Raw genomic sequence first — 20652 nt, 5'->3', positions numbered from 1 at the left:
AGGGTTTTCAAAGTTCCCAACATTTAACATTCCTTGGCAAATGGACAGACGTTCCTGACAATAGCGCCGAATACGGACGCTTGATAGTTTCTATGTGCGGATACCGAAGTGACTGCCGATGGACCCCGACAAAATGTAGGCCTTGACGGCTAATGCTAGGTTGGTGATTGGCAACCCTGCGAGCTCGTGTGGGGCCTAAGAATTTTCTTGTCAATCAACCGCAGCAAACTCCAGTCGTGCCACACAACGCCTGCAGCTTAGCCTTATCCACCCCGCCATTTCTGCATACACACTTTTTCTCTTACAAAACCATCTTGGTCCTCATCGTCGGCGGCATCTTAGCCCAATTCCTCATTCACCTTCGGTCCGTTTCTGGTTTCTTCATCGATCCTGGGAGCCTTCAGTACAGTCGCGCTTATGAACGGGCGCTCGTCAGTCTTCACTTCACAGGTATGTGCCAATGGTTTATTTAGTTCATCACAATCTCCCGCTCGCCGCCGGCATGACGCTACGGCTTCACATACCTGACACCTGATGCCTCGCTGTACACTCTACCGCACGGTGTAGTTGTTTTCTCAATACGAAGTTTGTCTTGAAAGATACTGCTCGATCTTATCTCTTATTTTCATTTTTGTCTAATTAATCATGGCCTATGCTGACCACACAACACTGTAGGATTATATCTCAGGTCTGTCCTATGCTCCATGACACGACTCACCGCCTACCTAGATGCTAACGTTTAGTCCAGACCACTTGTGGCGGTCTCTATCCGCTTAGGGGTCGATTTAATAATCCCACAGCCTCCCACTACACCTCGATCTCTCGAACGTCATGTTCTCCCGAATTGCAACTTCGGCTGCCAGGCCGCCCGCTGGCTTTGGCCGCGCCGCACTGAAGCCTCAAGTCCGACGGTTGTCCATGACTGCCTCCCTCGCCGGCAAGGCCCTGGGCAGCAAGGGCAGACAGATGCCCACGACTGTCTCCCGTGCTACGAAACCCGTGTCCGGCATCGAGGCTACCCTCACCCTTCGCGACGGTCCCATTTTCCGTGGCACTGCCTTCGGAGCCAACTCCAACATATCAGGCGAGGCCGTGTTCACCACCTCCCTCGTGGGATACCCCGAGTCCATGACCGATCCTTCGTACCGTGGCCAGATTCTGGTCTTCACACAACCCTTGATCGGTAACTACGGTGTTCCATCAAACAAGCGCGACGAGTGGAACCTGTTAAAGTACTTCGAGTCACCCCACATACAGTGTGCCGGGGTGGTGGTCGCCGACGTCGCTGAGCAGTACAGTCATTGGACTGCTGTGGAGAGTCTTGGAGAATGGTGTGCGCGGGAGGGTATTCCTGCCATCTCTGGCGTAGATACTCGCGCCATTGTCACCCATCTCCGTGAGCAGGGTTCCTCTCTCGCCAGAATCTCTATTGGTGACGAGTACGATGCCGATGAAGATGAGAGCTATGTCGACCCTGGCCAGATCAACCTGGTCAAAAGGGTTAGCACTAAAGCTCCCTTCGTTGTTGAGGCTCAAAACCCCAAGTACCACATTGCCTTGATCGACTGTGGTGTCAAGGAGAACATATTGCGCAGTTTGGTTAGCCGCGGCGCTAGCGTAACAGTCTTCCCGTACAATTTCAAAATCCAGAAGGTGGCCGACAACTATGATGGTGTCTTCATCTCCAACGGCCCTGGTGACCCCACCCATTGCCAGGAGACGGTCCACAACCTCCGGGTCCTCATGGAGACTTCTCAGGTACCTGTTATGGGTATTTGCTTGGGTCACCAACTGCTCGCCCTAGCTATTGGAGCCCGCACCATCAAACTCAAGTATGGTAACCGGGCTCACAACATTCCTGCGTTGGATATGACAACCGGCCAATGCCACATAACCAGCCAAAACCACGGTTACGCTGTCGACTCTAGCACTCTGCCCCCTGACTGGAAGGAGTACTTTGTGAACCTTAACGACGGAAGCAACGAGGGTAAGCCAGCCTGCCACCAATTACTTGCGAAGGACCACTGACTGATATCTCGTAGGTATGCGCCACACTTCACGACCTATCTTCTCAACCCAATTCCACCCCGAAGCCAAGGGTGGACCGATGGACAGCTCCTACCTCTTCGACATGTACATCCAGGATGTCATGACATTCAAGGCCGCCCAAGAGGTCTACAAGGACAACCGTCCATCCCAGTTTATGCTCGACATTCTGAGCAAGGAACGAGTAGGAGTTCAGCCCGAACCTTTGGCAACTTCTGCTTAATCAGCGTACCGCTCTATGTACGTCCATCCATGGTATCTGGGTATAAGCGGGGGAGTTTGTGTATCTAGGGTGGAACAAGGTCGGGTTGGACAAGATTAGGAGAACTCAGCAAAGTTGTACGGGATTGGCATTTCCACCCATGCCACAATCCGTGCTACGGATGATGCTATACGGAATTGATTCGAAACGCGCCTACATTCTCAGAGTATCTTCATGTTCGCTCCTTCGGCTTAGAGGGCGGTTCAGGCTGTGACCTCGTGTCGACGCAGAATCGCTGATCTCCTTCACATTGGGGAACAGTACGAAAATAATGGATTGGCCAAACCTATAAGCACCTACCATGCACCTTTGTGTGAGCAATTCGATGAAGCAACTGTTCTGCGCCTCCGCAGCAAATATCATCTTTCGACATTAACGTGTTTGCAACTGCTAGCTATGAACCACGTTAAGAGGACGCTCAGATAAACTTGGTATCAGACAACTCCTCAAGCTGTACTCCGCTGTGGAGGAGTTGTGTGGAGCAGAATGAAATGTAAGATTAGTAATACTGCATGTGGGATTGAGAAGCATGAAATTGCTATTACCAAATATGGCCTGGACAGGTTCAGATCACTTCGAGTACACTGCTCGAAAGTTCTTCGACTGGAGACGATCACTCAAAGAATGTGCACTTGACTACCGTTGGGATCTGGGGTACCATGAATCCAACGGGTCGAGATAAACCAGCTCAGGTCATCTCATTTCCAAGATCAAAACTGTATCCATCCCAGACTCGTCCAAGCTGTCGTTGCCAAGCTCAGCTGTGTAGCGAACTTGATATTAGATAGGGGCGGCGCACGTGGCGTCGTCGGGATTTAGGGCAGAAAACTAACTCTCTCGCTCGTGGTTTCTGACCTTGCGTACGGATTTGTACACATACGATGAACGCAGCAAGCACCATGGTTCATGTTCTAGATACCAGGCAGGACATTGTCTTCTGTTCTCCATGGTTGCTCCCTGGTTCCCATCCTTAGCGTCTCATCTCTTCTTCTTGGATCGTCCGCAAGCCAACAAGCTTCAAAACAATATCTCTCATATATTTGCCCCGCAAACTCTCTAATCACTTTCCATTAGATGCCAGCAGACGAATCTTGATTGTCTCAATATGATCGTTCCAGTCTTTGAAGACTTCGCCATAGGCATCAGAGGTCCTCCATCGAGTGACAAAACCCAACTTGCGAATCAACTGACAGCCGTGCTTCGGCAGGTATGGCAAGATTTGCAGGATCAAAGGGAGGAGTCGTGATTTTATCCACAGATTGGACTGGGAGCCCAGCAAGACTTCTTAGCCAAAAACAAGTCCGGTTTGCCAAAAATCCGTCCACTAGTTAGTGACGAACGACGTTTTGGTCAGCCTTGGATGTTATGCTGTGGCCTCGGGAGTTGTTTCCAAGATGCTTGACCGGGATAACGTCGACGCTCACCACGTTGAAAAGGTACTCGAGTGGTTGAACGACCGTCCGCGTGGTTCATTCAACCATCCATGTGATCTCCTACTGGATCCAGATTGTACACAGTGGGAATTAGATGGTTCTGCCGTGGCCGAAGTCGCCAGGATGATCAAACTACGAGTCGAGGCAGCATTCCATTTCCGTGCGTCTCAGACCATTGACGGGCCATATATCAAGAAGAATAGCCCCTGGCCCGGGATTCAGAAGCTTGTCTGTCGTTTTAAAATCGTTGAAGGCTTCTTGATTTTGGCCAATCAAAACGGAACGAAGCAGACGAGAGGAGTCCCAGAGCTGTATCAGCGGAGGTTCGCGCAGGCATAAATACTAAACCGATTTGGATAAGTTGGCATCAAGTTCTTGAATGCGTCGAGAGAAACAACTCGTAAACGGCGCCTCAGCCTCCCTGCGTACACAAATCATAATATACGCAACGAGCACTTTAAATTGAGAGGGTACTTCGACGACTATGCCTGGTATGCAGCCGTCATTCCTTTACTCGACTTCTTCGTTTATTTATTCTGCACCCCAGGCCAAGCTTCACAAAGCATCACCGCTACATCTTCAATGGGCTCATTAATAAAACTTGCGCAGCCTGTCTTACTAACCTACTTCCCGGTCCCTTCAGTCACGAGCATATGTCCGTGAAGGTTGAGAGACCCGATGGAATGGGATACTCATCAGTTGAGAATGATGACGACGTCAGCTCACGTTGAAATTGATCATGCAAAGAGGGAAACAACATGATATCATCATCTATTGTTTCTCTGCTTAGATAAGCTACCTTGTCCCCTGGCCTTTCGTCATCAAAACCACCAGCTCTGCGGTGGTCACCACTCGGGTATCTGTCTCTAGCTCTGAATATCGTTCCCTTTGGCTCTTGCCTTTTTTCTTTATTCTTTTTGCCTTTCCTTGTTCCTAGTACAGCTAAAACAGGCCCTGCTCAACTCTCACCTGCCCGTCACTGTATAAATCAGTAGCGGCTGCGACTGTCGCTTACATAGCGGTCAGCACCTCGGTCCTCTCCACGGGGAGGTCTGTTATCGTATGGGGCTCCTGATGTGGCCGTTCCTCTGTAGCGATCGCCCCCTCTTGGAACGCCGTGGGGCATCGGAGGGCCTCCGCGACGGTTGCGTCTTCTTCCACCCCCACCTCCACCTCCGGGTCTACCTCCACCGCGGCGTCGGTCGCCCTGCTGCTCGCGTCTGCGTTCTCGCTCCCGATGCGGTGGTCGAATACCTAGGAAGATTTCGGGACCACGATCGACTAGCACATCGCCATCCTCGAAAAAGTAGCGTTTATAATCCTTGGGGACGTCTCTCTCGTAGTCGTAGTCTTTGCTCTTGGCCGCTCTGAGTGCTGCAAGGCGTTTGTCAATTAAATCTTCAGAGACGGATTTGTACGACACAGAGGGGTATGTGCGGGTGGACTTGAAGTCAGTTTTGTCCACAACTCTGTCCATTCTGCTGGGATGAACCGGAGGACCGGGTACGCGACTTTGCTGAAAACCTCTCGGTCCAAGCGGCGCATTTTCAATGCCAGAGAAACCTCGAGAAGGACCAGTCGGGATGGGAGGTTTGCGCTCGGGTTGCGACGTCGGCGTCTTGGTGGCTAAAGCTGCGGCGCCGCTCTCCTCAAGTCGTACTGTCACATTGCCGTCACCGTCAACACCATCTTCGTAGACGACCTCGTAACGGTTTCCTGAGCCGCGCGCTCCACTTGTTCCTTGTTCCATGTGTACCCAATCGTCAAAAACCTCGGGTGGGATGAAATCAACCCAGAGAGGCTTCCTGTTGGTCTCGTCGGGCCAGATGCGATCATGTAAGGCTGTGCGGACCCTAGATGCGGCCGAGGTAGAGTTGAAAACGACAAATGCGTGTGTTCGGATCGTATCGAGGTAAAAATCGGTAATGGTCTTCTCGTCGGTTGAGTGGCCGGGAGTTGTGGCAAGAATGAGAAGGTGGTTCTGCACTGCTTGCGGCCTCAAGGGTCTCATAAAGTTCTTGATGTAAAGAGCCGAAGTAGCTGGGTGAACAGAAGGCTCCACGTCTCGTTCAATTTCAACCTGTCCCTCTACTGGGACAGCGGCGTCATTGTATGTTTGTGGTTGCTCCTGGTCTTGCATGGGCAAATCTGTTTGGTATCCGTCTTCGAACTGAGCGCAGGCGCCTTCAGATGCAGCTTGGTTAGCAACGTCATTGTTGGTGTATGCGTCGAGATGCGCATCAGTTTGCGCATCGCCCATCTCAACATCCAACACCTCAACTTGCTCTGTGTTTGGTGTGCCTTCCTTGTTAATAATACTCTCGTTGTCCTCGTCATCCTGTCTCGCACGCTTTCGCGCAATATCACCTGCTACCGGTGGAGGACTCACGGAGCGGCGCTTTCGCTTTTGGGAATCCTGCATTATTTCTTTGGGCCGCAAGGGGGTTGCGGAAGAAGACGACGGCGGCAGCGACGATGGAGGCTGCGTGGGAATGGGGACAGAACCCGAGGTCTCAATGGAGGGTGCTGGATTGGCAGGTGCAGAGATTTGGGTCTCATTTGAGGGTTCGATGGCAGGCGCATCGTTAGGTAGCAAGGCAGGCGTCGGGCTCGTGGCAGGTTCGGAGGCCGGTTTCATGGCCGGTTTGATCGGTGCTGCGGCTGCTTCCTCGCTATCTACACCGGCATTCTCTTCCGCTTCTACCTCCACTTCCGATGGCTCATCGCTATTCTTTCTGTCATCGCCGACGTCTTCGGTAGGCACGGTGTCCGAGTCTGCCAATACAGCGGTAGCAGCGTCGGTTTCAGCAGCTTCCAGTCGTGCAACAAGCTCGGCTTTAAGGCCGTTCTGAGGCAGACCCAATCGCTTGAGTTCAGCCTTCAGTTCAACCACCTTCAGCTTGTTAAAATCCGTTGCCATGATTGTGTTGGGATGGTTCAAGAGGGAGTGCGCTCCATGCGCTGAAGTTTGGGGTGACGTAGTTTGTGTAAAGGGTAGCAACAAAGGACTGAAATGTTATGGAAGAACAAGGCAGGTGTGCAGCACGTATGCTACGGCCAAAATTCGAATACCAAGAAATGTGTATATTTCCTGACTATTTCCGAGAAGCTGTTAGTATGAAGAGCTTCGAGATTCGGAAGATATATGATCAGATTGTTGGAGTAAGTGACCAGGTTGGGCGCGTCGCGACTAGCATTGAAAAAACGAAAGACCTGGCTAGGGATCGCCTTCCGGCATTCGGGAAGGACACAGCTATGACGGATGTGGAATGGCTTGGGAAATAAACCTAGACATGCCATGCCGATAACTCCGAAGTGGGGCATAAATTCAGTTTGCGTTGGAATGCCAACCCCAATTACCCGCTGCCATAGTAACTTCACAAGAGTTACCACGTACACGTTACTATGTGAGTTCGAGAATCAGGTAGAATAACCATCGTTGTGACTGCTTATTGCACTAAAATATTGATTTATCCAGTATCTTTAAGTATTCGAGTACTGGTCCTGGCTTGAGCTCTCTACTCTAGCTACCGTAGGTTCATGCAACCGTTCTACGAGTGGCCTGGGCTGCAGTTGTACTGGAAATGATTGGACCCCCGGTTTGATCCAGGCACACACGTCAAGCGTGCATACCTTACTTGTGCATAACAATAAGCTGCTTCTACCATTGCCGGTTTGATGCCCCACCCGTCGGTTCTTAAGGCACTTACTATGGTGTTATGGGTAAGTTTTCAATTGTGTATTTGTACCGTGCCCCACCTTGGCACGCGCTAACTCTTGGCATATGCATCCAATACATTTTACTAGTACTTTGTATGCATTCCGTTGGCCGCGATCACCGCTGCGCACCTCTCTGGCATTGATTTCAAAAGCTCCTGTATGTAGCTCTCAGGTAATTCATCCCAAGCCTCCTTTACCCATATCCGAAGACGATCATAGCTAGGCTTTTCAGTAATACCGTATTTATCTTCAATGTAGTCCTTCATCCAGTTCCAGCACATCACTATCGGGTTTAGATCAGGGGAATAAGGTGGCCACTGGACTATATTAATGCCCCTATCCGTAAGATCTGTGACTGTATCAATTGCCGAGTGAGCGGGAGCGCCGTCCTGCATTAATGTAAGGTGTGTACCGAGGTCTCGTTGACAGAGTTGCATCCAGCCATCGATAATAGGAATTGTGTGGGATCGATATGTCTCGGCAGTAATAGAACCCCAATCCTTTTCCCAGAAGATTCCCGGTCCTTTTCCAAGGCCTGAGAAACAGCCCCAGAACATCCAGCCTTGTTTATGTTGGTGTCGTTCGATAATACAGGTCGGGTCCCATTCCTCTCCTGGTCGTCGTGTAACGTACTGTTTTCGATGGTGTCCTCCTGTAATCCATGTCTCGTCGGTCCAAAGTACCTGAGCCCATTGCTCTGGTGTCCAGCTGACATGTTCGAGGGCCCAGGCGAGGCGCTTTTGTCTGTTAACTTCTGAGATAGGAGGCTTTCGGCGCGCAGCATGTCTCTTGAATCCGAGCCGGCGGAGGGTAGTTCGTATAACGTAAACTCCGAAGAGGGACTGGAAAAGGATGATTGACAACTGGAGGAATGAGGCTCTACGGCCTTGCTTAGAACTAGTTACATATGTAACGAGCTCTTCTTGCTCACGAGATAAAGTCCGGGGTCTACCAGATCTCTTAGCTACCTGGCTTGAAGAGGCCTTAATAGCTGTCTTGATCTGATTAAGAGAAAATGTTGTAATAGTATGAATTTCGGCTTTCGATTTACCACCGTCGAAATAGAGGGTTCGAATTCGTTGGCGATCGGCTTCCGTAAGGTGTTTAGTCCCCATTGTGGTTACTGAAACGCGATAATGAGGACGCGTTATTGACAGCAAGTTGGAATCAGAGGTGGAAGTACCTTTTCGTTGGCATGAGTAGGCTAGGCCAAAATTAGTATAGCGTTACCTTGGCAGTGGTCCACTGGTACTTGTCAGGGAGGTGAAAACTTTGGTCTGATACCGTAGTAATCAACTTATGGACACTGAAAATCAGACTCGGACTGGGTGACCGAGGAATGAGCAACTCAGAGAGCTCCTTCCATTGTGACAATCACCATCCATCGAATTCACCTTTCTGTCCAATTCAACCCACAATCAACCTCGTTCAGCACAATGCACCCGGTGGTTATGCCACTCAGAGAACCAACTACCTGGTCAATCCTTTGAGACGGCATATATCTGCCACCGACATAATTCACAATCTATCCGCGATCTGCTCTCAACAGCTTGGCCTGTAACCGTTGGGTAGCCTGACGACGTTCCTTCGGTCATCTAATAAAGCCCCCCTAGCCTCATCTCGCGGCCATTCTCATCGCCCAAGAAAAACTTACAGATTACCGGGACCCCAACGCAGCACCACTTCCCCTTCATGTTGCATCACACCGAATGAAGTATAACTGTTTTGGATGAAGCTGTTCACCATGCCTGGACTTAAGGCCTGGATATCAGGCGCAAAGTCTGACAAATGCCTATCAACTGATGGGTCGATTTTGCAAACTCAGAGGCCAGACCCGGCGGCGTATCGAGAAGTTGCTCGGGGACAGGGGACCAAGGGCATTGCATCAGCTGCGACTGTAACGCCTAGAAAGCGAGCTCGGCTCGGAGATGTGGTGCAAATCAAGGTTGAGGAAGATGAGGACGAGATTTTTCCTACCGAGATCTTGAGACCGCCTGCGGCAAAAAGACGGCGACTTATCGGAGGAAAACAGGGGAATACATCGATGAATATATCGCCTTCAAAACTCCCCACACCCCCGAGCAGCAAGCTTCGAGAGAAGGCCGTCTCGAATTTCATCAACCAGCAGACAGTTTCCTTGGTCTGCCCTTTGGATGAGACGCCCCTGACGCCAAAGTCCGCCGCTCCCACAGAGCGCAATGGTGCTCGAAGCTCTTCGTCACCGACCGAAGCAAAGTCAGCCGCTCGTGCAGACGCAGATCATAGCGAAGAGGAAGAGAGCATTCGCGATTCTATCGAGGATGACATGGAATATGAGAAGCACTCATCGGATCCCCGCCTTCGACAACTGCACGACATCGTGAAGCACAAGAGGCTGGGCCTTTCTCACGCTGCCAAACATGACAATGACGAAGAGCTCTCCGTTTCCAATGATCCGCAATACTCTGACTATGAAACCAGTGTCGGTCTTGAGTTGTCTGATGACGATGACATTCCCGCTTCTACGAAAGGCCGTTCTCTGAAAGGGACATCCTCCAAGTCAGATGAGGGTTCAACAACTTCTGAGCAAGGCGAATCAACGAAGTCCGCGTCTTCCGCAGAATTTGCCCCGGAAATGGAAGACAGCGCGGAGTCCGAACAAGGAAACATCAAGCCCGAAACAAATACTAACTGGCGCGAAGAACAGATCCTTCTCAACGGTATCCTGAATGCTCTGGATAAGTATACGTTGATGCCGTCTACATGGGCCATGCACTTTAGAGGCATCCCACTCCCACCGGATCTGTTCTACCACAAGGTGAACAAGGTTAGTTCTCGACCAAGAGTCTATGCGCACACAGACAAATACGAGTTCAGAGGTTGGTGAAACTCAAGCTTATGGTATCGGAGCCCCTCGTTAACTAAGTCTAGGTGCTCTGCATTTGCGTAAAATCGCGGATGTTCAAGCCCGTATCCGAGATCTTCGTGAGACTCAGAGGAAAATCAGTAAAGATCGCTCGAAGGCCAAAGAAGCGCAGCGGGCCGAACAATCCGCAATTACCCAAGAAATTCTCAAAAAATTGAGGCATGTGCTAGAAGAGACAGTCCACTGGTCGAGGCAAGACGGAGGCCTGGGAAAATTCGGGGACGCACTTCTCCCTAATATTCTCGTCATCGAGAAGTTGCATGAAGCGACAACCTCCGACGAGCTGCTTCAACCGATGCATGACTTGGCGGAGCAGTGGCGCGCCCGGATGACGCAGTTAGTATCCAAGTTGGCGTCCAAGTCAAGTACAGACCATAGTCCACAAGCACCAGTAATCTACGGGCTCCTTGTCATCAACCATCTTCTGTACATCGTCAGCATCGACGCGTCGAATCCGCAAGCATCTGTCGGCTCTGTCAATCTTTTGCTGAAGACAAATATGGGTGAGCAAAAGCAGCAACAGTGGAACGCATTGGCCATTATGGTGACGGTCTGCTGGGCGCGTGATAAGTTGATGGCTACTGCTCAGGAGATGAAGCTGGACGAGCGGGACAAGGAGACGGAAAGCGACCCGGATGCCTGAGCCATGCGGATCCAGGACGCAACATGAGGGTTATGCATTATTTTGATACGATGGTTACGCAACGATACGACACTTGCAAATAGACAAGGACAACTTGCTGGGAATGGAGCTGCTGCTTTTTCAGATGATACCACGAGAGCAAAACGAGTATGGGTGTTTTGGCCAGCACGTAAAGCGTGTAATGACCTATCAAATTTCAGTCGAGAGCAAGATCGAGAGCAAAATCAAGAGCAAGAAATATTCGACACTTAGTTAGTCATTATCTCTTATAACTTGTCCTCTGTAAGATGATTGTACCATTGGCAGCAGTATAAAAAGTGGGCTCCAATGTGAAGCGACTTATTATAAACCTCAGTCATTAGATCGGCCCTTCCAGGCGCCGACTTGGTGCATGGCAACTCAAAATGCCCCTCCTTCAGGTTGCCCCCACATTCCTCCGACACCACAACCAGAAATTTGGCCACAAGGCGAAAGATGGCCTCCCAAAGTTGGACCACGAGGCTTCATGCCGTTGGGCCCACCGCATGTATGTGTCCGATGCTGTTGCCTAGTACTCATGCCAACGTTTCCGCTGATACTTATTCGCAGACCTTATCGATGTATGGCACGTCTACCGGACCCCCATCTTGCTGGGGACTGTCTGTATACTTATTACGCTTTATGTCTACCTCCTTCTGACTCAGGACCGAGAGTACTCTGTCGTCCTGCGAAAGATCTATGCTGAGCCGGCAAGCGAGAAGACGGAACCACGATTCACGGATATTACAGAAAAGCCGTCTCTGCCTCCTGCTAAGGAATCGCTCAGTGGGCCGCGGCGCATCAAAGGCGAGGCCCGCAAAACGTCTATTAGGAAGCCAGAAACTCCATCTGTGGCATCGCGGCACATTCAGCCGCTGATTTTCTTCTCATCCCTGACAGGTAGTACGGAACGAATTGCGGAGGGACTGGCCCAGACACTAGAAGCGTCGTTGGGGGAATACAATACGGACAATGCAACCTTCCTGAAGACGCAAGTTCTGGATCTTGCAGAGATTGATCATGACGAGTACTTCATCAGTCCGCCAAAGCACGCAGATTCCAATGTTCCCGTGGACTATTTCTACCTCGTATTGCTGCCAAGCTACAATATTGATACCACCAACGACAACCTCCTGGAGCACTTGTCAGAAACTCATAACGATTTCAGGATCGACACCGCCCCATTATCTGGTCTTCTGGGCTACTCGGTGTTTGGCCTTGGAGACAGAGAGAATTGGCCTACCGAAGATGAAGGATTCTGTTTTCAAGCCAAGGAGGTCGACAAGTGGCTGGCTAAGTTGACAGGCCGTAAAAGAGCATTCCCGTTGGGTATGGGGGATCCAAAACAAGACTTGACAACAAGATTGAACGAATGGACAGAAGGTATCAAGGATGTCCTCGCCCTCATTGCGAAGACGGGGAGTCTCGGTGAAGGCGTTCCAGGAAGCGGCGACGCTGTTGAGAGTGACGATGAGTATGCCTCCGGAAACGAGGACGACGGAGAGGTGGTCTTCGACGAACCAACAAAGCCTAAGATTTCGAAGAAAACGAAACGCAGTGGTAACTTGGACGATGTGGAGGATTTAGGCATGATGATTAAGTCAACCAAAGCGGATCGAAACAGGTCATCTGGAGCGGCCCCAATAGCGGTCGACTTCACAACCTACAGCAAAACTACGAAAAAGCCGGCAGTTACTGTCAAAGAGATGGTCCCGAAGAACTCGCCGACTTTCAACTCTCTGACGAAACAAGGTTATTCGATTGTCGGCTCTCATTCAGGCGTCAAGATTTGCCGGTGGACCAAATCGGCATTACGTGGTCGAGGCTCGTGCTATAAGTTCTCCTTCTACGGAATCGCTTCGCACCAGTGTATGGAGACTACTCCGTCCCTCTCATGCTCCAACAAATGCGTCTTCTGCTGGCGCCATGGCACAAATCCCGTGGGGACAACATGGCGTTGGGTCGTCGATCCGCCAGAACTCATCTTCAACGGTGTTAGGGCAGGTCATTACCAAAAAATCAAAATGATGCGTGGCGTGCCCGGGGTACGAGCAGAGCGGTTCGTTGAAGCCATGCGTATACGTCACTGCGCCCTGAGCTTAGTCGGCGAGCCTATCTTCTACCCCCACATCAACGAATTTCTCGCCATGCTCCACGAGGAGCGCATATCCTCCTTCCTAGTCTGCAATGCGCAACACCCCGACCAATTAGCGGCCCTCAAGGCCGTGACGCAGTTGTACGTGTCCATCGATGCGAGCAACAAGGAGTCGCTACGCAAGATCGACCGTCCGCTCCACCGTGACTTCTGGGAGCGCTTCCAGCGCTGTCTGGACATTCTCCGTGAGAAGCGCTTCAAGCAGCGCACCGTGTTCCGCCTCACCCTTGTCAAGGGCTTCAATGTCGACGACGAGGTCGAGGGCTACGCGGACCTCGTCGAGCGTGGGCTGCCGTGCTTCGTCGAGATCAAGGGCGTCACGTACTGCGGAACTTCGAGCAGCGCCGGCGCGGGCCTGACTATGGCGAACGTACCCTTCTATGCGGAAGTGACTGAGTTTGTGACGGCGCTGAATGGCAAGTTGAGGGACAGGGGGTTGGAGTATGGGATTGCGGCGGAGCATGCCCACAGTTGCTGTGTGTTGATTGCGAGTGAGCGGTTCAGGGTGGGCGGGAAGTGGCACACGAAGATAGATTACCAGAAGTTCTTCGAGTTGCTCGAGGCGCGCGGTGCGGATGGCGACTGGACGCCAGAGGAGTACATGGGCGAGGAGACACCGTACTGGGCGACGTGGGGTCAGGGGGGTTTCGATCCCAGAGACGAGCGTGTTGACCGCAAGGGTAGGAAGATTGTAGCCCCATGAGAGTCTGGAGGTTTTACAAATGAACAAGGCTGAACTTCGGTCCAAATATGTCATCATGATTTGTCTATGCCAGCCAGCCAACCGTCATCGTGTTTGAAATGTTACACATGCCGCGTCCCCCTCCTCTATCGAAAGCTGCGCATGGTAGGTGCAGCTTCGGACCAAGTGTTATACCTATCATACATCCTACGCCTAGTCATCTATCTAGGCTTGATTCGCCTCGCGCCTTACAAAAGGCCCTTGGCCTTCCTGTGTTGGCAACGCAAGTGGGTTGCCGGTTTCGTGACGTGGTTCTGTTGGAGAGTGGAGGCTTATGCGAACCGAAGGCAAGCTTCGGGTGAGCACTGATATGACGTTATGTTTGGGTTTAATCGAGACCGGGCAGAGGCATTCCCTCTAGACCGCCCATTCCGGCGCTGGCGCCTTCAAGGTCTAGGTTCTTGTCGTATGCGATCATCTCGGCCAAAACGTCTAGTACACGCTGCGGTTGGTAGGTTAGCTTCCGCGCTTCATATAAGTACCGAGACTGACAAAGGAGCCTCACCTTGTCAACCGTTTTGTCATAGATGGAGATAAGGTCTCCTGGGGTCGGGTAAACCTTGAGAGCCTTGTAGAATGCGAGCGCGGCTTCTGTTGTTTGGGAAGCTGTGCGAATACTGTCAGTACCGCGACCCTTGAATTACTTCGCCAGAGGGGACTCACAATCGGCAGCCAAGATCTCGCCCTGCTGCACATGCTCCATAAAGTACTGCTCCTTCTCGTTGACGGAGGTAGGGAATCCAACTTCCTGCGCCGCGTCCACAGCAGCGTGAATATCATGACTCTTGGCCTTGTTCTGCAGCACGGCTTGCTCCTTCTCGAGCCGGGCTTGCCGCCTCTCCTCTCGTCGTAGCTCTCGGCGAAAGTCGGCAGATTTACGGCGTTGGTAATCAAAGTAGACTGCGTAACCTGCAGACGTCCATAAGTTCTACAGTCCAGACGCAGAAGAGAAAGGTTACAGGTCGAAAGTGAGGGCTAGCAGAGCTCCGGGGCAGGAGTTGGTGTTGGTGCGGAGTGACGTACCTAGCAGACCGGTTGCGATGGTCGCTACGGACACGGTCGCTACCGTCGATGTCGGAAGCATAATGGCCGAAAGGAAAATATGCAGCAGAGTAAACTGAGGACGGTCGTATTCTGCGGAGATAGGGCCCGGGGTGAGGGGGAACAGCTCGGGATGTGGACGGCGAGGCGGTAAATGGAGGAGGAGTGTTGTGGGCAACTTCACGAACTTTTGGAGAGCTTTGGCCGGCTTGGGTCCCAATAGAAACCGCGATTTTTTCTGCCCTGGTCAATGAGAGCAACGTCAACTCAGTCTAGCAACCCCTGCAACTTAGCTGGCAATATGGAAGCTTCCACACTGGGGTCCACAACGCACTCCCAGGCTCCAAGCCGTCAACCGGCTGGCCCGAGCGTCGGGAACACCAGCTTGCATGATTTGACACGGACAATTGCAGCAGAGTATGACCTCGATGATGGGAAGAAGCTGTCCCATTTCGTGTTGCCGTCACCTACCTGACCATTTGGTAGCTTGAAACGACAGCGCTTGTGCTATGTATGAGTACAAGTGAGATGGGCAAATGAACCTGGTGTTTTTCCATCGAAATGAACTCTGTTTTCTACTGCCGTTTGCTCTAGTTCCTTGCTGCCAACCCTAGTCCAGCCGTGAACGAGAGAGGCGCGGCGTCATTCACAGCAGCCTTCGCCGTCCCGACCACATCTCACACAGGCCCCCTTTCCTCTGACCCATTCATGCGCGACGACAAACACACAACATGTCGGAAGACAGGAACAAGATCTCTCTGCGAAGCGGTCCCAAGAGGAAAGGACGACCGCAAATCAGCGCACCCACGCAAATCTCGGGGCCTATTCCCAGCAATGCTATCGACATCCCGCGCAGCTCTGGAGGCAAATCCATAGCTGCCAACGGTCCTCCTCCTCGGCCTCGACCAGCGCCCCCGGGAGGTGGTAATACTGCTGACCTGGTGAAGCGACGCTATTCAACCCGATTCAACAACCTCCCTTCCGATTTCGATGCCAGTGCCCCGCCAGTTCCGGCCCTGCCCACCTTCGACTCGTCTAAGTATGAGCAGCCACAAACAGAAAGACGGCCACCTCCTTCTAGAGGCGGAGGAGGTGGCAGCAGCACCGGGCCGCCAACTGTGGATGTGAAGGCACTTCGAGATCCGCGGTTCGTGGCAGACCAGTATGTCGCCAACGTGCTAAGCGAGGCCACCGAGGACGAGATCAGGGACTATGAGGATTCACTGCGGAAACTCAAGAGTCGGGCCTCCACCGACCTGCAGCAAAATGTCTACCAGAACCGCACGCAGTTTATCAAGATCAGCAAGGAGGCAGAGAAGCTGAAGAGCGAGATGCGCTCGCTGAGAAACCTCATCACCGAACTCAAGGTGAACACGACCGCCCTTCGTTCTGCTTCGACAAACCATACCTCTCCCCTCAACGCTGAATTTTCCACCGGCTTGAGCAAGAGGGACAAGCGAAGCTCCGTGGCCGACAGAACAGCGTTATGGAACTCCCAAATGCAGGCATTATACAAGAACGTCGAGGGCTCCCAGAAGTTCTTGCCCAACTCTATGGGTAGACACGTCGTTCAAAATGCAGGATTCTGGATCGAACTGGACAATGCGACATACAAGTCCAGGCGATCAATGCAGATTTTCCTGCTTAATGACCATCTGCTCATCGCTTCCCGTAAGAAGAGGAAGATGGAGCAACCCAACGACAATCGAGCGCCCGTGACGAAGGTCGTTGCGGATCGGTGTTGGCCGCTGCTTGACATTGAGGTTGTGGATATGGGAACCAGTGAATCTCTAAGCAGCAGAAACAAGCTTGCCGATGCCATCATGGTTCGCGGGGTTGGACAGGAGTCTTTCATCTATCGGACGGAGAAGCCTGAGGATTCCGAGAAGTCGACTTTGATGCTCAACATCAGGAAGGCCGTGGAGGAGTTGCGGAAGGGGCTCCAATCTGAAATGGAGGCGAACAACAAGGCCAAGGAAACCATCAACTATTTTGCATCACGCGATCCAGGGCTGCTCCAGAAAACTGAACTGCTAGAGACGTTGTCTGACATCAAGGACATGCTGATCGAGGTGGACGGAAAGCAGCAGAACTTGCGTTGGGTCGAAGGTCAAATGGATGAGCTGGATATCGACATTGCTCTCCAGCGCTTCGAATTAGCCGTCGGCAAAGTTGAAAAGCTCAAGAGCCTTGCTCGCGGCCTGAAGAACAACGCCATTGCGCAGGACTTCATCAACTTCAAAGTGGAAGAGCGAAGCGCCAAGCTAGCTGGGCTGATCACTCGAGACCTTGTGGACAACCATTCACAGTCGCAGAAAACGAAGCGAAATGTCGGCTGGCTGACCCGGCTTGGATTTGAAGACCGGGCTCGAGAGGCCTACCTGGAGGCCAGGGGCGATCTCGTCAAGAAGCGGTCCAGGTATGTTGTATCCAGCGCGCACGAGTGGAAGGGTTCGTGCTAACACACGACAGGCAGTGCATTTTCCAAGGCGACCTCCATCTGTACATATGGCAGCTCTCGTTTGCCTACTTCAGTATCATCCGGAATACGGTCAACTGCTTCCAGAGCTGCTTCCCGCAAGCCATGATGAGCGCCTGTGTCAAGTGGGCCAAGGAGGAGGTAGACAGCTTCAATGTCATTCTGGCCCGGCAGCTGAGCAGCACGGAGAAGGGAGGCGACGTGTGGAATGACTGCATGGATCGAGCGAAGGCGCATGCTGAGATGCTGACGGAGGTGCAACTAGACTTTAGGGATCTCATTGGGAGGGGAGTGCCAGAGGCTACGGCTACGAACGGTACTAGCAACGGGAGCGTGGGCTTGGGCTTGGCTTGAGGGTGGGCATAAGACACGATGGTATGTATACGAGCATATGATGGTATTTTGTTATGGCGAAGAAGGGTCAGGCAACCTTGGTCGGTATCACTCCAGTTCCACACATGATAATTTGGTTCTGCTCAGGGCATCCCCAGCAAATCGAAGCTTGAATGCGCTCACTGCAAGCAATATGAATTTGGAACCCGAACATGCATATCGCAGATTTAAACTTGGACGATAGTGAGAGCCATTCTTGTCCCTCATCTGCTGGAAGTTGCGAAGCTTTCGGGCGCGGCCGAACCTTGAGACAGCGAATGCAAAGTCAATGCGGCCACGCGACACGTTAGGATGCAATGTAAACAGATTCGGCTTGGTGAAGTAGAAGTGCTTGGGGTGTGAACGAAGAGTGCCATGCCAGATGCTACGTGCTTGCGTGGTGGTTCTACGTCGCGAGATAGAGAGAGATAAGCGTGGTCAGTCACCTTGACAATTGAACCGCACTTTTAAGCGAGTCCTGAATTTCATCACGACGGCTGCCAAGCTGCTGCATCACTGAAAAACAAAAGCCGGCCCGATCACCTCACATCATCAGCAACATCCAATACCCCACACCATTCCAGCTACGATACCAGCACGCGACGCCAGATTTACACTCTCACCAGCTCTGCAATACCGTGGTAGACGTTTGCAACTGGTGTTTCCTGCGACAATAGACCGCTCTTGACATTTGGGCCCCGCCTCTCAAACTAATCCCACCCCAAACGGAAGGCGTGTGTACCCCTTGTCCCGCAAACTCACCACACACCCAAAACGTCATTTGCGATTTCACACCTTCACCTCGATTCCAGATCCTCAGTCTCACAACAACCTGACCAGAACTGAACGCGACCGCAAAGCCAACCCTCCTGAGCTCGAACCGAGCCCCAAAGACCCAATCCTACCACGTTCGCCACCTCATCCCCATCGCCACCAACAATGGATACCACCATGGAGGACGTCGGCCGCGTTCCCACTGACCTGCCCCCCATGCCTGCCTCGGAGCCCGCGACGATTGGCACCCTCGACGGCTGGATCGAGAGCTTGATGACCTGCAAGCAGCTGGCTGAGGCAGATGTACAGAGACTTTGCGAGAAGGTGTGTCCGTTCCACCCGTTGCCCATACTGGGCCGGATCGTTATCTGCGTATGTATACCGAAGACTAATAATATTCTACTGCGATAGGCGCGAGAAGTTCTGCAGGAGGAGTCCAACGTACAGCCAGTGGTATGGGTACCTTTTCACCGCGATGGGCAAGAATCATGCTGACGGCCTGCAGAAATGCCCCGTAACAGTTTGCGGCGACATCCACGGCCAATTCCACGACTTGATGGAGCTGTTCAAGATCGGCGGCCCCAACCCCGATACCAACTACCTCTTCATGGGTATGCATGCTACAACGCTCCCGGCGCGGAGATGAACGACCGTGCTGACCCAGAACTAGGTGACTACGTTGACCGAGGCTACTACTCGGTAGAGACGGTCACGCTCCTCGTGGCGCTCAAGATCCGCTACCCACAACGCATCACCATCCTGCGCGGCAACCACGAGTCGCGCCAGATCACACAAGTCTACGGCTTCTACGATGAATGCCTGCGCAAATACGGTAACGCCAACGTGTGGAAGTACTTCACCGACCTGTTCGACTACCTGCCTCTGACGGCCCTCATCGACAACCAGATCTTCTGCCTGCACGGCGGTCTGTCCCCCAGTATCGACACGCTCGACAACATCCGCGCTCTTGATCGTATCCAGGAAGTGCCGCACGAGGGTCCCATGTGTGACTTGCTCTGGTCTGACCCCGATGATCGTTGCGGTTGGGGAATATCCCCCCGTGGTGCAGGATACACTTTTGGCCAGGACATCTCCGAGGCGTTCAACCATAACAACGGCTTGACGCTGATCGCGAGAGCCCATCAATTGGTCATGGAGGGTTACAACTGGTCGCAGGACAGAAACGTCGTCACCATCTTCTCAGGTCCGTCCATGCATCTACCGCGTTGTGGTGGTATTATGATTCAGACTCCATTGCTAACATCCTAACAGCACCGAATTACTGCTACAGATGTGGTAACCAAGCTGCCATTATGGAGATCGACGAGCACTTGAAGTACACCTTGTAAGTGTCTCCCGTCGCACTCGGCCGAATCCGGCGGGGATGGCTCTAGGGCCGTTCTAGACCGTGTATTAACTTTTGATCCTAACAGCTTGCAATTTGATCCATGCCCACGTGCTGGTGAGCCCATGGTCTCTAGACGTAAGCTTTCCTCCCATGATCCTGCAACGAGCTGACAGCATCTCGACATGCTCTGACACGAACCTAGGTACACCGGACTACTTTCTGTAGACGACATCTTCGCCTCAAGCATGCTGCGTGGGGTTTGAGTTCTGGGGCTAAGGGAAGACAACATCCATGCCAGGGTTCAGCCCCAGGATCCGCGCAATCCATCCAACTGAAACCGCAAAGACAAGGGGAAAGATATTGATCAGCTGCTGTGTCGTGCGTACGCATTGTAAGATTATGGGCCCAAAAACGTCTATCTGTGGCAAATTGCTTGCTTCGCACTGCTGCAGCTCGGGCCGAGTGCCTTAGAGAGAAGAAAGAGTTGACTTATTCGAAACCTGGCCACCTGATCGATCAATCAATGCAATGAAGGGGTTTGGTTGGTGAGTTGTATGTTGCGTGTCTGAGTCCCTCACAGCAGCGGTGTTCCGGTATGCTTCCTCTGCCCGTCATAGCAAGTACGTAAGGAGGTCCGGAAATTTCGAGCACGTCTGGCAGACTTGGTTGGTATGAAAGAACGAAAATTGAAATAGATAATGGTTCGAGCATTGG

The 20652-nt window shown here is 52.2% G+C and overlaps 8 protein-coding genes across 8 annotated transcripts; 6 read left to right on the top strand and 2 right to left on the bottom strand.

Annotated features, from left to right (window-relative positions):
- Positions 1-918: 918 nt before the first annotated feature.
- BCR38DRAFT_342241 (carbamoyl-phosphate synthase) lies at positions 919-2269 on the top strand (the record flags this gene model as incomplete). The annotated part of the gene is made up of 2 exons (XM_040855929.1): positions 919-1987; positions 2043-2269. The coding sequence occupies 2 exons, from the start codon at positions 919-921 to the stop codon at positions 2267-2269; spliced, it is 1296 nt and encodes a 431-aa protein (XP_040716218.1).
- Positions 2270-3413: 1144 nt separating this feature from the next.
- BCR38DRAFT_474038 (uncharacterized protein) lies at positions 3414-4080 on the top strand (the record flags this gene model as incomplete). Its single annotated transcript, XM_040862955.1, has 2 exons — positions 3414-3515; positions 3637-4080. The coding sequence occupies 2 exons, from the start codon at positions 3414-3416 to the stop codon at positions 4078-4080; spliced, it is 546 nt and encodes a 181-aa protein (XP_040716217.1).
- A 425-nt stretch (positions 4081-4505) lies between these two features.
- On the bottom strand, positions 4506-6928 carry BCR38DRAFT_431765 (uncharacterized protein). Its single transcript, XM_040860124.1, has one exon. The coding sequence runs from the start codon at positions 6659-6661 to the stop codon at positions 4730-4732; it is 1932 nt and encodes a 643-aa protein (XP_040716216.1). The 5' UTR covers positions 6662-6928; the 3' UTR covers positions 4506-4729.
- A 1835-nt stretch (positions 6929-8763) lies between these two features.
- Positions 8764-11420, top strand: BCR38DRAFT_474037 (uncharacterized protein). The gene is made up of 2 exons (XM_040862954.1): positions 8764-10319; positions 10372-11420. Exons 1-2 carry the CDS (start codon positions 9191-9193, stop codon positions 11007-11009), a joined length of 1767 nt encoding a protein of 588 aa, XP_040716215.1. The 5' UTR covers positions 8764-9190; the 3' UTR covers positions 11010-11420.
- A 63-nt stretch (positions 11421-11483) lies between these two features.
- On the top strand, positions 11484-13885 carry BCR38DRAFT_484533 (uncharacterized protein; the record flags this gene model as incomplete). The annotated part of the gene is made up of 2 exons (XM_040863760.1): positions 11484-11535; positions 11598-13885. 2 exons carry the CDS (start codon positions 11484-11486, stop codon positions 13883-13885), a joined length of 2340 nt encoding a protein of 779 aa, XP_040716214.1.
- Positions 13886-14068: 183 nt separating this feature from the next.
- Positions 14069-15111, bottom strand: BCR38DRAFT_190281 (mitochondrial outer membrane translocase complex, subunit Tom20 domain-containing protein). Its single transcript, XM_040854002.1, has 4 exons — positions 14948-15111; positions 14588-14833; positions 14430-14530; positions 14069-14366 (listed from the first exon to the last, which is right to left on the bottom strand). Exons 1-4 carry the CDS (start codon positions 15006-15008, stop codon positions 14253-14255), a joined length of 522 nt encoding a protein of 173 aa, XP_040716213.1. The 5' UTR covers positions 15009-15111; the 3' UTR covers positions 14069-14252.
- Positions 15112-15696: 585 nt separating this feature from the next.
- BCR38DRAFT_484531 (exocyst complex component EXO84) lies at positions 15697-17798 on the top strand (the record flags this gene model as incomplete). The annotated part of the gene is made up of 2 exons (XM_040863759.1): positions 15697-17384; positions 17438-17798. The coding sequence occupies 2 exons, from the start codon at positions 15697-15699 to the stop codon at positions 17796-17798; spliced, it is 2049 nt and encodes a 682-aa protein (XP_040716212.1).
- Positions 17799-18755: 957 nt separating this feature from the next.
- On the top strand, positions 18756-20163 carry BCR38DRAFT_341173 (serine/threonine-protein phosphatase PP2A catalytic subunit; the record flags this gene model as incomplete). Its single annotated transcript, XM_040855850.1, has 7 exons — positions 18756-18914; positions 19002-19043; positions 19096-19201; positions 19261-19794; positions 19863-19935; positions 20024-20073; positions 20141-20163. The coding sequence occupies 7 exons, from the start codon at positions 18756-18758 to the stop codon at positions 20161-20163; spliced, it is 987 nt and encodes a 328-aa protein (XP_040716211.1).
- Positions 20164-20652: the final 489 nt, after the last annotated feature.

The sequence above is a fragment of the Pseudomassariella vexata genome, assembly GCF_002105095.1.
Source record: "Pseudomassariella vexata strain CBS 129021 chromosome Unknown BCR38scaffold_6, whole genome shotgun sequence".
Classification (NCBI taxonomy): Eukaryota; Fungi; Ascomycota; class Sordariomycetes; order Amphisphaeriales; family Pseudomassariaceae; genus Pseudomassariella; species Pseudomassariella vexata.
This window is presented reverse-complemented; position numbering and strand designations above follow the sequence as displayed.

Excerpts from the sequence above, each read along its gene's own strand:
- BCR38DRAFT_474037 (XM_040862954.1), top strand. The coding sequence starts at position 9,191 with ATGAAGCTGTTCACCATGCCTGGACTTAAGGCCTGGATATCAGGCGCA. Across the intron at positions 10,320-10,371 it reads AGACAAATACGAGTTCAGAG|GTGCTCTGCATTTGCGTAAA; the intron begins GTTGGTGAAACT and ends AACTAAGTCTAG.
- BCR38DRAFT_190281 (XM_040854002.1), bottom strand. The coding sequence starts at position 15,008 with ATGCTTCCGACATCGACGGTAGCGACCGTGTCCGTAGCGACCATCGCA. Across the intron at positions 14,531-14,587 it reads CGAGATCTTGGCTGCCGATT|CTTCCCAAACAACAGAAGCC; the intron begins GTGAGTCCCCTC and ends GTATTCGCACAG. Across the intron at positions 14,367-14,429 it reads ATGACAAAACGGTTGACAAG|CGTGTACTAGACGTTTTGGC; the intron begins GTGAGGCTCCTT and ends TACCAACCGCAG.
- BCR38DRAFT_431765 (XM_040860124.1), bottom strand. The coding sequence starts at position 6,661 with ATGGCAACGGATTTTAACAAGCTGAAGGTGGTTGAACTGAAGGCTGAA.